Raw genomic sequence first — 15,469 nt, forward strand, 5'->3', positions numbered from 1 at the left:
ATTAGGGCTGGAAAATGCAGTTCCAACACGCTGCATTCAGATGGTGGCATGTGGTACCAGCTGGTCGGAGAGTTCAGCAGGACTGAAAATTGGAGTCCTCAGTTCCTCTCTACAAGCTGCGTGGGCTTTCCCATAGAGTGGTGGCCAAGTTTGAAGAGTGAGTATCACAAAACAAAAAGTGTCCCCAAACACAAGAAGTAGAAGCTGCCTTAAGATGGGGCCCAGAAATTGTCACAGCATCATTGTCACCAAATTCTACTGGTCAAGTAGTCATGGAGCCCAGAGTCAAGGGGTAGGGACACAGAGCCTGTCTCTCTGTGTGAGGAGTGCCGCAGATGTTTTTAAAGCACCTTGGACTTCGTCTCCATCCCTGTCCTTCTCTTTATTGGTCTCTAGCCACACAGACCTTCCTGCGGCTCCCAGGCTGAGGAGCATGTTCCCACCCCAGGGCCTTTGCATTCACTCTTCCTTCTGCTGAAATGGTACCCCCTCCAGACACAGGTCCTGGCTCAGACAGCCCCTCCAACCCTGTCTAAACTAGCAGCCAGCCCTACCCACCCCGCTGAAGGCCCAGCCCCACCTCCTCTTCAGAGCACAGGCACTGGCTGCGGAGTAGAACACCTGTCACTGTCACAGTGCCTGGCCCAGGAGCACTCGGGAACCAGTGGCTGAAAGGTCTCCCTCTCTTCTCAGCTACTCTAATCCTTCCTTTCCACTGCCAGAGGGTTCTTTCTAAACAGATCCCCTCCTTTCATCCCACCCCTCAGATGGCACCCTCTGCCTCCTAATCTGCCTGACAATGGCTACCCATCCTTTAGGATCAAAAGCCACCTCCTCCTGGAAGCCTGATCTCAGGGCCGGGTTAATCTCCCTCCACCAGCCCCTTTGCATCCTGATATCTGATATCTGTGCCGCAGCCCCATATAGCACACAGTCTGTATCCCTGAGGCAGGACCTGCTATCTGAGCCCCAGCATTGGCCAGGTAAACAGCAGGTGCTCAGCAGATGTTCATGAAGGACCGAATGGCCAAATCCTTGAACCTCAGCCTCTACCCACATCAATTGTGAGGAAAAAGAAACAAAAGTCTTTATTGATAAATAGCTTACAATGAAATAAATAGAGCAGTGGTTTGTTGAAGAATAAAAACTAGGGCAGAGGCTCGGTCTGTCTCCGCCCCTGCCTCTGGCCCTAAGCTTCAGCCCTCTCGCTGGACACTTTGGATGATGAGGCCTTGATGGGCAGCCCAGCCTTTCTCGAGCCCTTGGGGGCCTCTGTCTTCCTGGACAAGTGTGCAGGTACCACCTTGGACCCACTGCCCTTAGCAGGAGCAGCAGCCTTGGTATTTGGCCCCTGCGCAGCTTTAGGGGCCTTGGCCTTGGCCACCACCTTCTTTTTGGTCGGGGAAGCAGCACCATTCTTGACCTATACAAAAGCAAACCAGGAGCAAAGAGACAGCTGGGAAGGGCTGAAATCTCAGCTCTGGGTGGCTCTGGGTACACAACATCACCCTTCTAAGCCTTAGTCTCTTATCTGTAAGATGGGGATGGCAACACCCCCAGCGTGCCAGGGGACCAGAGAGAAGGTGGTGGACTGTGCTTTGTAGGAAAAGAAATTGAGCCCCATCCCTAGCTGACCCTTCCAGGGACTGAGTGTGGGATGCCCAAACTCTGGCCTGTTCAGGGCTGGCAGCCAGGCCAGGAAAGTCATGCAGTCACCTACCTTGCTGCCCGTGGGTTTTGAACTCTTACTCTCAGCTTTGGTTTTCCTGTAGGCCTCAGCATCTCCTGGAATTTGATGGAGGAGGTTTTATAGGGGAAGAAGGAGGAACTGCTGGTGGGGCAGGAAGTTTCAGGGGCTCTGGAACCCCCATTCCTACTGGGTCCTAGGTTTTCACTCAGCTGTGTGACATGGGGCAAATCATTTAGCCACTCTGAGCCTCAGTGACCTAGTTTGAAGACTGGGAATAATAGCATGCCCCTCATAGAGTGGCTGGAGGGTTAACAGACGCACTTGCTCTATGCAAAGCACTGGTGCTCCAAGCCCACCGAAGCCAACGTCTAACGGGCCTGTCAGCTCGAGCCTTTAGTTTTTCTTCCACCTGGCAGCCAGGATACTTTTTTTTTCTTTTAAGACAGGGTCTCGCTCTGTCACTGTGCTGGAGCGTGGTGGGGCGATCTCGGCTTTCTGCAGCCTTGACCTCCCAGGCTCAAGCAATCCTCCTGCCTCAGCCTCCCAAGTAGCTGGGGCAACAGGTATGCAACACCATGCCGGCTAATATTTTTATTTTTTGCAAAGATGGGATCCTAGTATCTTGCCCAGATTGGTCTCTAATTCTTGGGCTCAGCACTTAACCGTGTGACAGAGCAAGAGCCTGTCTCCAAAAGAGAGAGAGGAAAAAAAAGAATAACTCTAGCCCTAGCTGCTTCCTGTCAGAATCCTTCCACAGCTCTGCATTGTCCTCCAGATAAAGCCGATTCCAGCTGCCCTTCACAGCTTCTCCTTGCCAAAACTGCAGGTAGACCGAAATATGTGCAGTTCCTCAAATACTCCACCTTCTTTTTGTGTTTTGTTTTGAGACCGAGTCTCACTCCGTCACCCACACTGGAGTGCAGTGGTGTGATCTCGGCTCACTGTAACATCTGCCTCCTGGGTTCAAGTGATTTTCCTGCCTCAGCCACCCAAGTACCTGGGATTATAGGTGTACACCACCATGCCCAGCTGATTTTTGTATTTTTAGCAGAGACGGGGGTTCACCATGTTGACCAGGTTGGTCTCAAACTCCTGACCTCAAGTGATCCTCCCGCCTTGGCCTCCCAAAGTGTTGGGCTTACAGGCATGAGCCACCATGCCCAGCCTAAAAACTCCACCTTCTTTATGCCTCCAGGCCTTTGCACAGGCCCTTGCCCTGCTTGAGACACCTTCCTCCAGGAAGCCTTCCCTGACCCCTGCCTCAATAATGAGTCAGGCTCCTGGCCTCTGCTTCCCACTTCATAACCCTTGAAATGTCTGCCTCCTTCCCCCAACCAGCTACCATGAGTTCTCTCTCTCTAGGTCAAGCGCAGCACTCAGGGCACATGCACCAAATAAGGAAACCCCTCTCCAGAGCTGGCTCCCCGCCCCTACTCCAGTGGCTGTCAAGACCCCCATCCCCACACCACCCCCTACAAGTCACACAACTACCTTGGCTGCTCCTGCTGCCTTTGGCCTTTGCCTTCCTGCTGAGCCCGCCGGCACTGGAAGGTGCCCGCATGGCCTTGTCTGGCTTGGGGGGCACCTTCCTAGCCTCTCGCGACTGTGCCCTGGTGTCCTTGGCCGCGCCGCCCTGCTTGCGAGCCTTCTCTGTGGCTGCGCCTGGCTTGGGAGGAGCCTTCTGCACCTTTGCTGGCCTCTTGGCTGCCTTTTTCACCTTGCCCACGTTGGGAGGGTCCTCCTTGGCCTCACTTGGTTTCTTGGGGCCCTTCCCCTTGGCCTCGCCCACTCTCCTGGGAGCCGTCGGGGGGGCCATCTTCCTGGGCTGGATTTTCCTCTTGTGCTTGGGAACTAACTGGAGAAGGACACGGGGTGGGGCTGAAAGCAGAGCCTCAGGCGCCTCACACCCCCCACCCTCCGTAAGACTCCGAATGGGAGGCCTCATTCCAAACAGGGGGGCTCCACAGGCAGTGAGGGGCAGGGAGAAGGCACGAAGTCACTGTCCTTGGAGGCACTGTCTACTGTGATTCTAGGATCTCATGATCTCTCAACCACCCGCCCTAGGCCTGCCGCTTTCCCACAGATTGTGCCTCTGGACTCCTCCTCCCCCACCACCCTGAAGTGCTGCCCTGCCTCATGCCCCATGCCCCCACCACCTCGCCCCTTGGTGCTCAGCAGAACGTGGGCTGAGGTCAGATGACTCTGGGCTCACAGCTTCCTCCGCCCTCCTCCAGCTGTGTACCGTAGCCACGTCTTCTCATCTTTACAGCGGGACCATCACCAAGGGTGTGAGCGGCAGGGAAGGGAGGGCTCCTGGCAAGCTGTTTCTTTCCTGTCCCCCAACCCTCAGGGCTCACCATCACCAAGACTAGAAACTACCTTCACCCCTCAACTGCCAGCACACCGCATCAGACACCCGACGCCTCTCTGGCTCTTCTCCCTGCCTAGCCGCCTGGTCCTGCTGTGAGGCAAGTCCAGGCTCTGACCCAGGCCCAGGAGTTCCACCAGGGTGGGACTTTCTGTGATCTGTCACCAGGTAACCACAGGGACCAGCTTGGGGTAGGCTGAGAATGTTCGCCAGTGTTCCATGGCAACTGTCATGGCAGCTGCTACATGCAGGAAGTTAGGCAAGATGCAGGGGGCCCAGCAATGACAAGTCAGGCCCTGGGTCTGGTCCCTGAGGTATTCCTGGTGGCTGATGACAGTCCTGATGTTGGGGTGCAGTTTTGTCCCAGACCTGCCTCAGCTCTGAGTGACCTGGCATGGGTCCCCTCTTGGATCCTCCTTATGAAGATGAAACTCTCCCCTTCGAAACAGAGGACATGGCTGCTCAGGGAGGTGCCAGCAGAGGGAAAACCCTTTGCTGTGGTGAGGAATGCCAGGAAGGGGCTACGTGCCCAGGACCCAGAAGTTAGCACAGCTGACACAGGCCCTGGGATCCCAAACATGCAACAGTTCACCTGTCCTGGACACCAACAGGGTGACTCTTGCAGTGGGAGCTGAGAGAGGGCACACTACCCGCCTTCCTGGAGGAGAGGACATCTCGGCTGAGACTACAGGAGGAACAAGGACAGGGGACCGGAGGGCAAAGGCCTTCCAGTAGAGGCCGCAGCACTCACAGAGGCCAGGACCATTGCTCCAGCCCTGGGCTATGTCCTCCCTCAGGGGCGCTTACTTTGAAGCTGCCAGTGGCCCCCCTGGCTTTGGAGTTGAGGGGCCTGGCGAGGAGGCCACGGCGCATGCCAGTGGCCAGCGCCTGCTTCAGCAGGTACTTGAAGCGGAAGACGTCCACTGTTGGGTACTTGTGCAGGATGTAGAGCTTGATAGCCGCCACCGACATGCCCCGGCGCTGCTCCCCCGCCTGCAGTGCCTCCAGCACCATGCGCAGCACCGGGGGGTGGCGGCGTCCCACCGGGAGGCTGCTGTGGCTCGGGCCTGAGGAGAGATGGCAGGCCATCACCCGGGGCCCAGTCACAACTCAGCGGCAGGCATCAGCTGGCCCATGGGGGGTGGGTGAGGGTCCAGCAAGGATCAGATGCCCCCCTCTCCCAAAGACACTGACCGCTGGCATGGGAGCTCCCGGACGGTCACCCCTCAAGGCTCATTGAGTCTCTCTCTTTTTTTCTTTGAGATACTGTCTCTCTCTGTCCCCAGGATGGAGTTCAATGGCGTGATCTCAGCTCACTGCAACCTCCACCTCCTGGGTTCAAGCAGTTCTCCTGCCTCAGCCTCACAAGTAGCTGGGATTACAGGCACTGCCACCATACCTGGCTGATTTTTGTATTTTTAGTAGAGATGAGGTTTCACCATGTTGACCAGGCTGGTCTTGAACTCCTGACTTCATGATCCACCCGCCTTGGCCTCGCAAAGTGCTGGGATTACAGGCGTGAGCCACCGTGCCCAGCCAAGTCTCTCTTTTTAAAGAATGGAGTATTCCTTTAGAAAAATAAATCTAAATTGGGTGAATTTTGTAACTGTGGGTTTACAGGACCTCCAGGGGCTATGTGCACATTCTCAGAGGCAGCCAGACCAAGAGACTCTCCAGGGCACACAGCCTGGTTTCTTCCACAAATAAGGGGGGAAAGAAAAAGTGGGAAGGGCACCCTATGGACTAAAGGTCCTTAGGAAACCTCTCAACCAAATGCTCATTCCCAGAGCAGGATTTGAACAATCCAACTGGAAAAAGAAAGGCAACAGATAAATGTGAGCACTGGAAGGAAATATTGGATATTAGCGATAATATTGTTTCAGGTGTGCTAATGGTATTATAATTGCTTTTTAAAAGGTTCTTATCTGTTAAAGGTAAATATTATAAAAGATATTTACAGATGAAATGATAAATCCAGCGTTTGCTTTGAAATAACCCAGCAGATGAAACAAGAGCGTCCACAAGCTGATGACTGTTGGAGCTGGGTGATGGGTACAGTGGAAGGCAGTTACAGACCATTTGGTAGTCTACTTTTGTATCCATTTGAAAGTTTTTTGTTTTGTTTTATGGAGACAGGGTCTCAATCTGTCACCCAAGCTGGAGTGCAGTGCCACAATCATGGCTCACTGCAGCCTTGACCTCTCTGGCCCAAGTGATCCTCTCGCCTCAGTCTCCGAAGTAGCTGGGACCACAGGCACGCACCACCACGCCCGGCTAATTTTTGTATTATTATTATTATTATTGTTATTTGACACAGGGGTCTCACTACATTGCTCAGTTTAGTCTCAAAACTCCTGAGTTCAAGCTATCTTCCCACCTCAGTCTCCCAAAGTGCTAGGATTACAAGCGTGAGCCACCATGCTCGGCCCTGAAGGTTTTCATAATAAAAAGTTACCAAAAAATTCCACTCTTAGGTATATACCTGAGGGAAATGAAAACACATGTCCACACAAAAATGTACACACAAATGTTCATAGCAGCATTATTCGTGTCGGCCCAAAGATGGAACCAGCCCAAACATCCATGATGAATGATCGACGATGGATGAACAAAATGTGGTCTCTACCCATCCCGTGGAATATTATCCAGCCATACAAAGGAGTGAAGCCCTGGCTACGACATGGAGGAGCCCTAAAACATACTAAGTGAAAAAAGGCAGTCAGAAAAAGCCACATACTGTCTGATTCCATTTATATGAAATGTCCAGAATAAGAAGTCCATAGATGCAGAAAGCAGATTGGTGGTTGCCAGGGATAGGGAGTGGGGGTGGAGAGTGACTGCTAATGGGTACTGGTTTTCTTGAAGTGATGAAAATATCCTAAAATTGATTATAGAGATGGATACACAACTCTGAGTATACCAAAAGCCATTGTACACTTTAAAGGGTGAATTGTATTGTATGGGAATTATTTCTCAATAAGGTGTTATAAAAAAGTTGCAAATGAAGTAGGATCAAGGGTGGGGGAAGCGTGAGAAGTTGTCAGTCACCATGAAATGCATAAAAGGTATTTAAATATGAAACCGGATTTAAATGTGGTGAATGGAAATGTTGATTTCTGATCAATCTGCAGAATTTAAAGACTTAAATTCTGGGCAATATCATGAGACCTCGACTCTACGAAAATCTTTAAAAATGAGCAGAGTGTGGTGGTGTGTGCCTGTAGGCCTAGCTACTCGGGAGGCTGAGGTGGGAAGATTGTTTGAGCCTGGGAAGTGGAGACTGCAATGAGCTGAGATCACACCACTGCACTCCAGCCTGGGTGACAAAGCAAGACCCTGTCTCAAAAAAAAAAAAAAAGACAAAAAAATTGGCTGTATTGGCTATATTAAATTTTTTTTTTATAGAAAAAAAAAACCATGAAACTCTAGATCTAGAGCAAAATTATAAAGAGACCTAATCCAATTCAACCCCTGTTGGGTCCTGGCCATGACGAGCCCAGTGTGGGAATATTCATTTGGGGGCCAAAGGCGTTGAGCTGGTGTAGTCCTGGGTCACTCCCGGGTTCTTGGGAGCTTCATTCTGCCCTCTAGGCCTCAGTCTTCCCATCCGTACAGTGGGGATGGGGGCCTCTAAGGAGGTCTGAGCCCTCCCAGCTGCAGTGCTACAGGGCTTCCCAAGGGTCTTCGCTTGGCCTGACCTCACGAGCAGCTCCAACCCCTCCTCTGCTTCCCCCAGACCATGTCTGTCCCAGAGAGCCACCCCCAGGAGTCCTCCCTCAGGCCTGTCCCCTCTCACCCCAGCCCCTCATTCAGTAGCTATTCCATGCCTGCTGTGTACCAGGATGTCCAGAACAGAGCTCAGCCCCCCAAACCTGCCCTTCGTCTCTCTTCCAGGAATGCCCCATGCCCCCACTGCCCACACCTACCCAACATCCAAGCAAGAACTGGGGGCATTCTGGGCCCTCTCCTCCCCACCACACCCACTCGAGGCCTCTCCATAGGCTTTTCTCTCCATATTCTGGCCTCTCCTCTCCAACTCCCCAGCCCCAGCCTCTTCCCCACCCCAAGCATTCCCCTTGCTGCATCTCACACCCCTCATTTCCCTGCTTGAAACCGTCCATGGCTCCCCATTCCATATAAAAGTTGACCTAACTGAAGGCCTTGGAGGCCCTGTGTGATGATCCCCTCCTCCCACTGCTCCCTCAGCACTGCCCCAGCACTTCCCTCCTTCCCAGAAGGAAGACGCAGCTTCCGAGACAAGCTGCAGGCGCACTGGCCTCTGGGCCTTAGCCGTTTCCTCTGCCTGGGACGCCTCTCTCCTCCCGGCCATGCAGGCTGCTCTCACTCATCCTTCAAGGCTCAAAATGCAGCTTGGTTTGGACACCTCTGACTTCCAGTTAACTCTGCCCTTTTACTTCTTGGCACCGGGACCCCCTCCCTATCTCCCTAGGTGTCTTGGCAAATAGAACACTTCCCCTGGCTGAGGCACACCCATCCTTCAGGGTCACCTCTTCTGGGAAGCTTTCCCTGACCTCCCAGAGTGGGTTAGGGGACTCCTCTGGGCTCCTCCAGCTCTGGATTACTGCCACTGAAGCACACATCACATTAGCAAACAGCACCGAGCCATGGGCCAGGCTTCCCCATCAGACCGGGAGGTCCTCGAGGGAGTGAACTGGGCGTGGTTTGCCTCGGTGCACCCTCATGTCCAGATAAACCCTGAGGTGTTTTTTGGTTGAAAATTGGAATGCCTAGCCCTGCATAACATGCTCCTGCCCCAGCCCCTCCAACTAGCTGCCCACAGCTGCAGCCTGGCTGTGGGCTACAGTCTCCGGCAGGAAATGGGCTCCAGCTGGGAGGCCCTGTGGCTCTTCCCTGAGCTAGGCCGGCCCCAGCCCCCAGGCCCTACCTGGCCTTGCTATGGGTAGATCAGCTCTTCAGCCAAAAGGCAGTTGAGCTCAGCAGCTTGGTGCTGGGTGAGTCTTGGGTGGGTGCTGGGGCCAGGCTGGGAAAGGACGAGGAGCGGGGGTGGAGCGTCAAGGGCAACCCAGGGAGTGGGCTCGCAGGGATGACGGAGGAGCTGCCTCCTCTTGCTCACCTGGCTTTTCAGACTCAGGAGACCTGGATGATCCTGCTGTGGAAGTCGAGGAGGGTGAGATGTCGCTGGTGACGCTCCCAGGAGCCATGAGACCGACAGGTGCAGCCAGCAGACCCCTCACCCGGGTGTGAGGCTGCTGGGCCTTCCTGCTAGGCTTATATACCAGCAGCCCGCCCCTGCCCCACCACTCCAATCAGCCCTGATTGGGCTGGGAGTGCTCTAAGCTGCTGACTGGGGCTGGAGGTGTGGAATGGGGCACAGCAGCCTGCCTTCTGTAGGGAGCCCCAGCTGGACTACCCACTCCTGTGTAAGCTTGGGGGCGTCGCTTGGCTTCTCTGGGTCTCAGTCCCCATGGTGCAATGATGGGAGCTGAGATGCTTGATCTCGCCTGTGCCTTCTCCCCACCAGGAGCTGGAGATGCTGATGAGGAATTGGGGTCACCTGTGTTGTCAGGAAGGCCGCTGAGGCGGCCCTCTAATCCTACCAGGTGGCCAATGGGCTGCCCCACACCACTGCTGGCCTCAGTTTCTCAAAAAGTAGCAGTTGGAGGCAGCCCAACTGCTACTTTTGCCCAGAGCACATGCCCCTAGACCAGAGTAGCCCCTTCTGAGGCCAGCCGGGCTCTCTGGGTCTGTGCCCTCCTTTGGTTTTGTTTTTAAAGAAATAATAAGGGAGGATGCTTCGCAAAAGTCTTCATCGATAAGGACAACATCCACTGGGACAGTGGACAAAGAATGTAAACAGCAATTCACCAGCCTAAAGGCTGAGGAACAGGAACAGGAAAATGGACACTCAACTTCCTTGGCATTTGAGAAAATTCAAATTGAAACAATGGTGAAATACTACTTTTTCCCATCAAATTGACAAAAAAAAAAAAAAAAACCTTCCAAGCAAACACCCAAGGCCTGGCTAAATCACACCCTTTCTGTAGAATATTCTGCAGCCATCTAAAATGACAAGGTGGGCTGGTGCGGTGGCTCACGCCTGTAATCCTAGCACTTTGGGAGGCTGAGGTGGGCGGATCACCCGAGGTCAGGAGTTTGAGACCAGCCTAGCCAACATGGTGAAACTTCATCTCTACTAAAAATACAAAATCAGTTGGGCGTGGTGGCGTGCACCTGTAGTCCCAGCTACTTGGAAGGCTGAGGCAGGAGAATCACTTGAACCTGGGAGCTGGAGACTGCAGTGAGCCAGGATCAAGCCATTGCACTCCAGCCTGGGCAACAAGAGCGAAACTGTGTCTCAAAAATAAATAAATAAAAATAAAATAATATGATATAAAATAAAATAAAATGACAAGGTGGATTAAAATAAGGATGAGGGGCCAGGCGTGGTGGCTCATACCTGTAATCCCAGAACTTCGGGAGGCTGAGGCAGGAGGATCACTTGGGCCCAGGAGTTCAAGACCAGCCTAGGCAGTAAAGTGAAATCCTGTCTCTACCAAAAAATACAAAAATTAGCTGGGCATGGTGGTGTGCACCTGTAGTCCCAGCTACCTGGGAGGCTGAGGCAGGAGGATTGCTTGAGCCTGGGGGGTCAAGGCTGCAGGGAGCTGTGATCACACCCCTGCACTCCAGCCTGGGCTACAGAGTAAGACCCTGTCAAAAAAAAAAGGCGGGGGGGAAGAAAAGAAAACAAACAAGGATGAGGCTGTATTTCACACTCAGCAAAATGACAAAGATGTAAGTGTCTATCGATACGGAGTGACCAGGATTCAAGGAAAGTATAGCTGCTGGGGGTGGGGAGTGAGTTGGTAGCCGCCTTAGAAAGCAATTCAGCGATGTTTCATGCAACTAAGGAGGGACTCACTCCACAACCCACCTATTCCACTCTAGGTGTAGATCTGAGACAAACGTATACACTTACATGCAAAGAAGTTTATTTCAATCTTAGCAGAAATTCAAAACAACATAAATGCCCATCAGGTGGAGAGTGGACAAGTAAACGATGGCCTATTCACACAGTGGAATAGTATGCAGTAGTGAAAAGGAGTGAACCGGAATGTATCGGAGAGTACGCCCCAACTACTGAGAAGACAAAACTTGTGTGTATGTGTGTGTGTGAAGGCACAATAGTTCTTTTTAATTTTTAAAAAAATTTTTTCTTTTTTATCTTACCAGTCACAAGCAGTAGAAAAAAGTTCTGAATGGATTCATACCAAGGTAATAGTAGAAGTGGTTACCTCTGAGGAAGGGATGGGTTTTAAACAGCATACATTCTTCTCTAGGTAGTCTCTTTATTGTGGAATTTTCCCAGAGGACTCTCCATCACCAGAGATCTGGACTCGGGGAGGCTGTGGTCATCAAAGTGTTCTAAAGTGAAGTCAGATTTCACTCCCCTGCCTAGCATCCTGCATGGCTCCCCACTGCCCTTGGGTGAAAGTTCATGCTCTTCAGTCTGACTTAAGGAGCCTCCTCCCCGCTTGAATCCCACAATTCACCCACACTGCGCTCCTGGAATGGGCCGTGTGCTGATATCGGGCCCCTTTTGTCTCCTCTGTGTGTGTTGAATTGATGCAGAACTGCCCCCAATTTTTCACTCCTGCCCATTTGCAATGCAACTTTGCAACCCCTCACATTTCTTGTTTGTTTGTTGTTTGTTTGTTTGTTTGTTTTTTGAGACAGGGTTTCACTCTGTCGCCCAGGCTGGAGTGCAGTGGTGCAATCACAGCTCACTGCAGCCTCAACCTTCTGGGCTCAAGTGATCTCCTACCTCAGTCTTCCAAGTGGCTGGGACTCAGGCACGTGCCACTATGCCTGGCTAATTAAAAAAAAATTTATCCAGCACTTTGGGAGGCCGAGGCGGGCGGATCATGAGGTCAGGAGATCGAGACCACAGTGAAACCCCGTCTCTACTAAAAATACAAAAAAGAAATTAGCCGGGCGTGGTGGCGGGCGCCTGTAGTCCCAGCTACTCGGAGAGGCTGAGGCAGGAGAATGGCGTGAACCCGGGAGGCGGAGCTTGCAGTGAGCCAAGACTGCGCCACTGCACTCCAGCCTGGGCGAAAAAAAAAAAAAAAAAATTTATATATATATATATATACACATATATATAAATATATATGTATATATATACACATATATAAATATATATGTGTATTTATACATATATATAAATATATATGTGTATATATATCCTAAATATATATGTGTATATATATATAAATATATATGTGTATATATATAAATATAAATATATATATTAGAACCCAGGCTGGTCTTGAACTCCTGGCCTCAACTGACCTCCCACCTGGCCTCCCAAAGTGTAGGGATTACAGGCATGAGCCACTGCACCTGGCCCCTCCCACATTTCTTAAATCTGAGCGGATTCCTTAAATCTTATGACTTGCTTTGACCAATAGCAGAAATGATGGTATGCCAGTCCCATTGCCATGTGAACTAGCCCCTAGCTAGCCTACCAGATGCTGAGGCCTATGGCCGTCACCCCTGTTACCCGGCCATCCAAGGGTCAACCAGCCAGTCCCCAGCCAACCCTCCAGTTGACCACAGATGCTTGAATGAGCCCAGCTGAAATCAACCAAGCTTGGTTCAGATCAGCAGACCTGCCTGGCTGATCCAGAGTCATGAATGATACGCAGTTTGTTGTTTTAAGCCATGAAGTGTTGGGGTTGTCTGTCTTGCCGTACAAGCCAATTGATACACTTGACCTGGAAGGCCCCTCTGTACGCATTGCTCCCCTTCTCTGGACTCTTTCCCATTCATCTTTTGGCCTCAGAGTAGATGCCACATCTTCAGAAAAGCCTTCCCTGCCCTCTAGAAGGTTAGGGGCCCCTTCTCTGGCCTCTGCCAGGCCCCAGCCTTGCTCCTGGAGAGCCTCAAGCGCTCTGAATCACAGCTCTGCTTCCATGTCTCCAGCCTTCGCGCTCTGGGGGAGGAGCAGGGCTGTATCTGTCTTGTTCCTGGTGGTATCCCTGGTGCCCAGCGCAGCACCTGGCACACGGTTGGTGCTCAGTACCCATTACTGTGATGCCTGGAGGTCCCAGTGCTGGAGGCCTGAAAACCATCTTCCGGGACTATGCTGGAGCAGGAGACGAAGCGAAGAGGCAAATGGAAGTTGGCACAAGTGGGGGCAGCAATTTTGATCACATTTATGGGACACTTCCAAGAACTGAGAAGTAGAGCAACACTCAGCGATAGAAACATTCCCACGAGCTTCTTCCGAAACCCTGCTCCCGGCTGTGCCAGGATCGAGTTTCGCATTTGAAGGGAAGAGCTCTAAAATGTGCTGCATGATCTAAAAATTCCTCTAGAGGATTGCCTTTTTACAGGGAAATGGTAATTCTGAGTATCAGACTGTGGAGACGACGGGCCGCTTGGTGAGCTTCTGTGATTTTTTACTGAGGCCTGTATAAAATGTAACTTCTGCTGAGAACTAGTTAATGAAACACTGAATGGGGTCAGCCTACATGTGAACTTTCCTGCGGTTCTGAAGATCACAGTTCTGAACTTTTGGAAGCAGTTTTAGGGTGTCTGTTTTGTGTAACTCCAGCCCCTGGAACATCAGGACATTTGTGACTTTTCTTTCCTGACTTTGAGTCAATAAATATATAAAGGACGGGGTAGAAATAGTAATAGCTGCCACATTCGACATCCATGTAAATATTTTCTATTCACTATTTTATTTATACATGGAGAAGCTGAAGTTCAGAGAGGACCTGCACTTCGATCTTCCTGCGTTCCTGGGCTGCAGCCTGGAAGCCCTTTGTTTTAGTAAAGAAATTGGCTATAGGCCAGGCGTGGTGGCTCATGCCTGTAATCTCAGCACTTTGGGAGGCTGAGGCAGGCGGATTACTTGAGCTCAGGAGTTCGAGATCAGCCTGGGCAACATGGCAAAACCCCGTCTCTACTAAAAATACAAAAAATTAGCCAGGCGAGGTGGTGTGTGCCTGTAATCCCAGCTACTGGGGAGACTGAGGCAGGAGAATTGCTTGAACCCAGGAGGCAGAGGTTGTAGTGAGCCAAGATTGTGCCACTGCACTCCAGCCTGGGCAATAGAGCAAGACTCTGTCTCAGAAAAGAAAGAAGGGAAGGAAGGAAGGAAGGAAGGGAGGGAGGGAGGGAGGGAGGGAGGGAAAGGAAGGAAGGAAAAGAAATTGGCTATAACTCCAAAATCACAAGTGACTTAAACAAGGAACAATGAAACTCTTCCCTCTTGAAACTCTTTAAGTATAAGTTGGCCAGGGCTGTTAAGGCAGCATGGGGGAACCATGGTGAGACACACCAGAGAACACTTTGCCATTCTGTGTCCTCAGATTCTATCTCATGATCTAATATGGGTGTGGAAGCTCCAGTCATCATGACTACTTTCCAGCCAGCAGGAAGAAAACACGAGAGGAAAAGGAGGGTACTTCCATTCTCCAAAATGCACAACCTAGAGACCGCACACATCATTTCTGAGTACCCTACAATGACTGGACCTTAATGTTCTGCCACCACAGGTGCAAAAGAAGCTGAAAGATGCTGTCTTGTGTTGAGCAACCAGGTGCCCAGCTGGAACCTAGGATGATATTGTTAATGGAAGGAAAGGGAATGAATATTGGGGGCAGTTAGCACTTGCTTCCCCACTTTTGCAAGACCTCCTCTCTGTGTTAATCTCCTTACAAGTCAATTTCCCACCACACAAGGGGCTGCCTCCTTTGAACTTAGTTCATGTCTCTGGGAAAGGAATTCACATTTATTGAATGTCTATTGTGCACAGCACCCTTTACACCATTAATCTTATTAGTCCCTACAGACAATTCTACCAAGTGGGATAATTCTCTCCTTTATAGCTGAGGGGCCTGAGTCTTGGAGCAATTCAAGGATTTGCCCAAACCAAGTGTGGTGGCTCATGCCTGTAGTCGCAGCACTTTGAGAGGCCAAGGCAGGAGGATCGTTTGAGGCTGGAAGTTCAACACCAGCCTGGGCAACATAGGGAGACTCCATCTCTACAAAAAATAAAAAATAAGGGGTGTGCCTGTGGTCCTGACTACTTGAGAGGCTGAGACAGAAGGATTGCTTGGAACTGGGAAGTCGAGGCTACAGTGAGCTATGATGGCACCACTGTACTCCAGTCTGGGTGACAAAGTGAGACCCCATCTCAAAAAAAAAAAAGAAAAAGAAAAAGAAGAAAGAAAGAAAAGAAGAGAGAGAGAGAAAGAAAAGAAAGAAAGAAGAAAAAGGAAGAAAGAAAAAGAAAGAAAGAAAGAAAGAAAGAAAGAAAGAAAGAAAGAAAGAAGAAAGAAAGAAAGAAGAAAGAAAGGGAACTTGCCCTGAAGCTACATAGTTGGGAAGGGCACCCACTCTCTCCTTAGGGG

At 51.1% G+C, this 15,469-nt stretch overlaps 1 protein-coding gene across 4 annotated transcripts; it reads right to left on the reverse strand.

The window, feature by feature from the left end:
• Positions 1–1,062: 1,062 nt before the first annotated feature.
• LOC116466781 (histone H1.8) lies at positions 1,063–9,241 on the reverse strand. Of its 4 annotated transcripts, XM_032149830.2 has the most exons (6): positions 9,129–9,241; positions 7,966–7,970; positions 4,866–5,125; positions 3,182–3,545; positions 1,721–1,785; positions 1,063–1,423 (listed from the first exon to the last, which is right to left on the reverse strand). In XM_032149830.2, the coding sequence occupies exons 1-6, from the start codon at positions 9,239–9,241 to the stop codon at positions 1,190–1,192; spliced, it is 1,041 nt and encodes a 346-aa protein (XP_032005721.1). In that variant the 3' UTR covers positions 1,063–1,189. The 4 variants fall into 4 exon arrangements, with proteins under 4 accessions (XP_032005721.1, XP_032005722.1, XP_058294123.1 ...); XM_032149831.2 differs by lacking the exons at positions 4,866–5,125; positions 7,966–7,970; positions 9,129–9,241 and adding an exon at positions 4,070–4,208; XM_058438140.1 differs by lacking the exons at positions 4,866–5,125; positions 7,966–7,970; positions 9,129–9,241 and adding an exon at positions 4,070–4,201 and having other exon boundaries at positions 3,182–3,541.
• Between the last annotated feature and the right edge of the window lie 6,228 nt (positions 9,242–15,469).

This window comes from Hylobates moloch, unplaced genomic scaffold (genome assembly GCF_009828535.3).
Source record: "Hylobates moloch isolate HMO894 unplaced genomic scaffold, HMol_V3 SCAFFOLD_4, whole genome shotgun sequence".
Classification (NCBI taxonomy): domain Eukaryota; kingdom Metazoa; phylum Chordata; class Mammalia; order Primates; family Hylobatidae; genus Hylobates; species Hylobates moloch.

Excerpts from the sequence above, each read along its gene's own strand:
- LOC116466781 (XM_032149830.2), bottom strand. The coding sequence starts at position 9,241 with ATGGCTCCTGGGAGCGTCACCAGCGACATCTCACCCTCCTCGACTTCC. Across the intron at positions 3,546-4,865 it reads GGGCCACTGGCAGCTTCAAA|TTAGTTCCCAAGCACAAGAG; the intron begins GTAAGCGCCCCT and ends GTCCTTCTCCAG. Across the intron at positions 1,786-3,181 it reads AGGCAGCAGGAGCAGCCAAG|GAGATGCTGAGGCCTACAGG; the intron begins GTAGTTGTGTGA and ends ATCAAATTCCAG.